Source organism: Ceratosolen solmsi, unplaced genomic scaffold (assembly GCF_000503995.2).
Source record: "Ceratosolen solmsi marchali unplaced genomic scaffold, CerSol_1.0 scaffold39, whole genome shotgun sequence".
Classification (NCBI taxonomy): Eukaryota; Metazoa; Arthropoda; class Insecta; order Hymenoptera; family Agaonidae; genus Ceratosolen; species Ceratosolen solmsi.
Genome location: NW_011948433.1, coordinates 2,165,308 through 2,166,875, shown reverse-complemented (window position 1 = coordinate 2,166,875; position 1,568 = coordinate 2,165,308). Strand labels below are relative to the sequence as shown.

Sequence of the window (1,568 nt, the reverse complement as noted above, 5' to 3'; positions counted from 1 at the left end):
ATAGATTTGTCACACGGGGGATCATCTTGCGCAATGTTAACCAGGCACAGTTTCCAAAGGGCCCGAGAGTCGTGCTTAATGTACCCAAGGCAAGCAAGCCTATTACTTCAATTCGCACTCGCCATTGTCGTTTAAATGTGTCAGCGCACGCGCACGCGCTGAACTCGCGACTCTATGAGCTTTTGTTCATAGTGGAATTGATGAGAAAGCCGCGTAATCATCGATTGTTATTAATTACCGAGCGCACATATGCACGCACGCACGCAAGCACGCACACACGCACGCAAACAAGCAAGCAAGCACTCAAACGAAGGCCGACGAACGATTCTCGCGATATTACGAACTCAGCAAATTTTTCACGATGTCACGGGACTCGGCAAAGGTCAAGATTCTGCCCTCGTGCCTCCGGGAATTATTTACACGTCGAACGCACGTGACGCTAAAAATTCGAGTACCGCCAGTCTCTGTCGTAGGAGAGAGCAAGAGAGAGCAAGAGAGAGAGCAAGAGAGAGAGAGAGAGAGAGAGAGCGATTAGGCTTTTTCTATCTATGGGCTATGAAGCGGAATGAAGCTCCCGTCGGCAGCAGAGATTCTTCGGCGAACGTAAGGATAGACACGTCGTCAAGCTCGCCGGTAGGGCTATAGGATGGGGAGTCGCGCATCCGAATGATCTGTCGTTGGTCTTGTGGAGGAGTAGGCGGTCGCGATGACGGGGCGGGGGGAGGGGGGATGTACAAAGAGTCATTCTCGGCCACCGGCCCATTGGGCCAATGCGCCCGAGAGAATGGTTGAGGCCGGCGGCGCGGATAGTCACCCGGGGATCGTCTTGGTAGCGAGCCAATGAGGAGTAAGGTGAGCTTATTAAAGGGAGATCGATGATTAATCCCGGGTCGCGAATCCAATGGCCAAAGCCTCGGCCCAGGGTGTGGGGCCGCTCTCGGGGGCGCAACTGGAGCGCGTTCCCAATCCGGCCGCGTGGGGCTTCGGTTCACGACGGGGCGGCCGCGAGCGAACGAACCTGATCGCCGGCAGTCGCTGCCGAGAGTCGCCATGAACGCCTCCGAGTCCCAGCAGAAGCTGCTGAGCAGCGCTGAGGGCTCCCAACAGTCTCTGGGCCCCACGAGCGAGTACATCCTCGGGCCCGTGGAGAAGCACTTCCCGCTGAGCGCCGAGCGAGGCGACTGCGCGACGGTGCGTCGGCTCCTCGAGGAGAACCGCGATCATCCGGAGATACTCAACATCGACTGTGTGGATCCCCTTAACCGATCGGCCCTCATCGCCGCCATCGAGAACGAGAACATCGACCTGATACTGCTGCTCCTCGAGCTCGGCATACAAGTCAAGGTAGGCAGAGCCCGACTATTAGCCTGCGCTGCGGCTTCGTGAAGGGTGCGTTCCCCGTTGCAGGATGCGCTGCTCCACGCCATTAAGGAGGAGTATGTCGAGGCCGTGGAGATACTGCTCGAGCAGGAGGAGAAGATACACCAGCCGGGCCGGCCTTACGTGAGTCAACGTCACCGGACTGATGTTACTCTTTACCTACGAGTTCCCCTCCCTTGGCTAAGGCT

At 57.4% G+C, this 1,568-nt stretch overlaps 1 protein-coding gene across 1 annotated transcript in view; it reads left to right on the top strand.

Annotated features, from left to right (window-relative positions):
• The first annotated feature begins 781 nt into the window (after positions 1 to 781).
• trp (transient receptor potential) overlaps positions 782 to 1,568 on the top strand; it is a 15,854-nt gene continuing 15,067 nt past the window's right edge. Inside the window, exons 1-2 of the mRNA XM_011502605.1 lie at positions 782 to 1,344; positions 1,408 to 1,503. Of these exons, the coding sequence (XP_011500907.1) occupies positions 1,051 to 1,344; positions 1,408 to 1,503 (390 nt within the window). The 5' untranslated portion in view covers positions 782 to 1,050. The remainder of the gene's footprint in view (positions 1,345 to 1,407; positions 1,504 to 1,568) is intronic.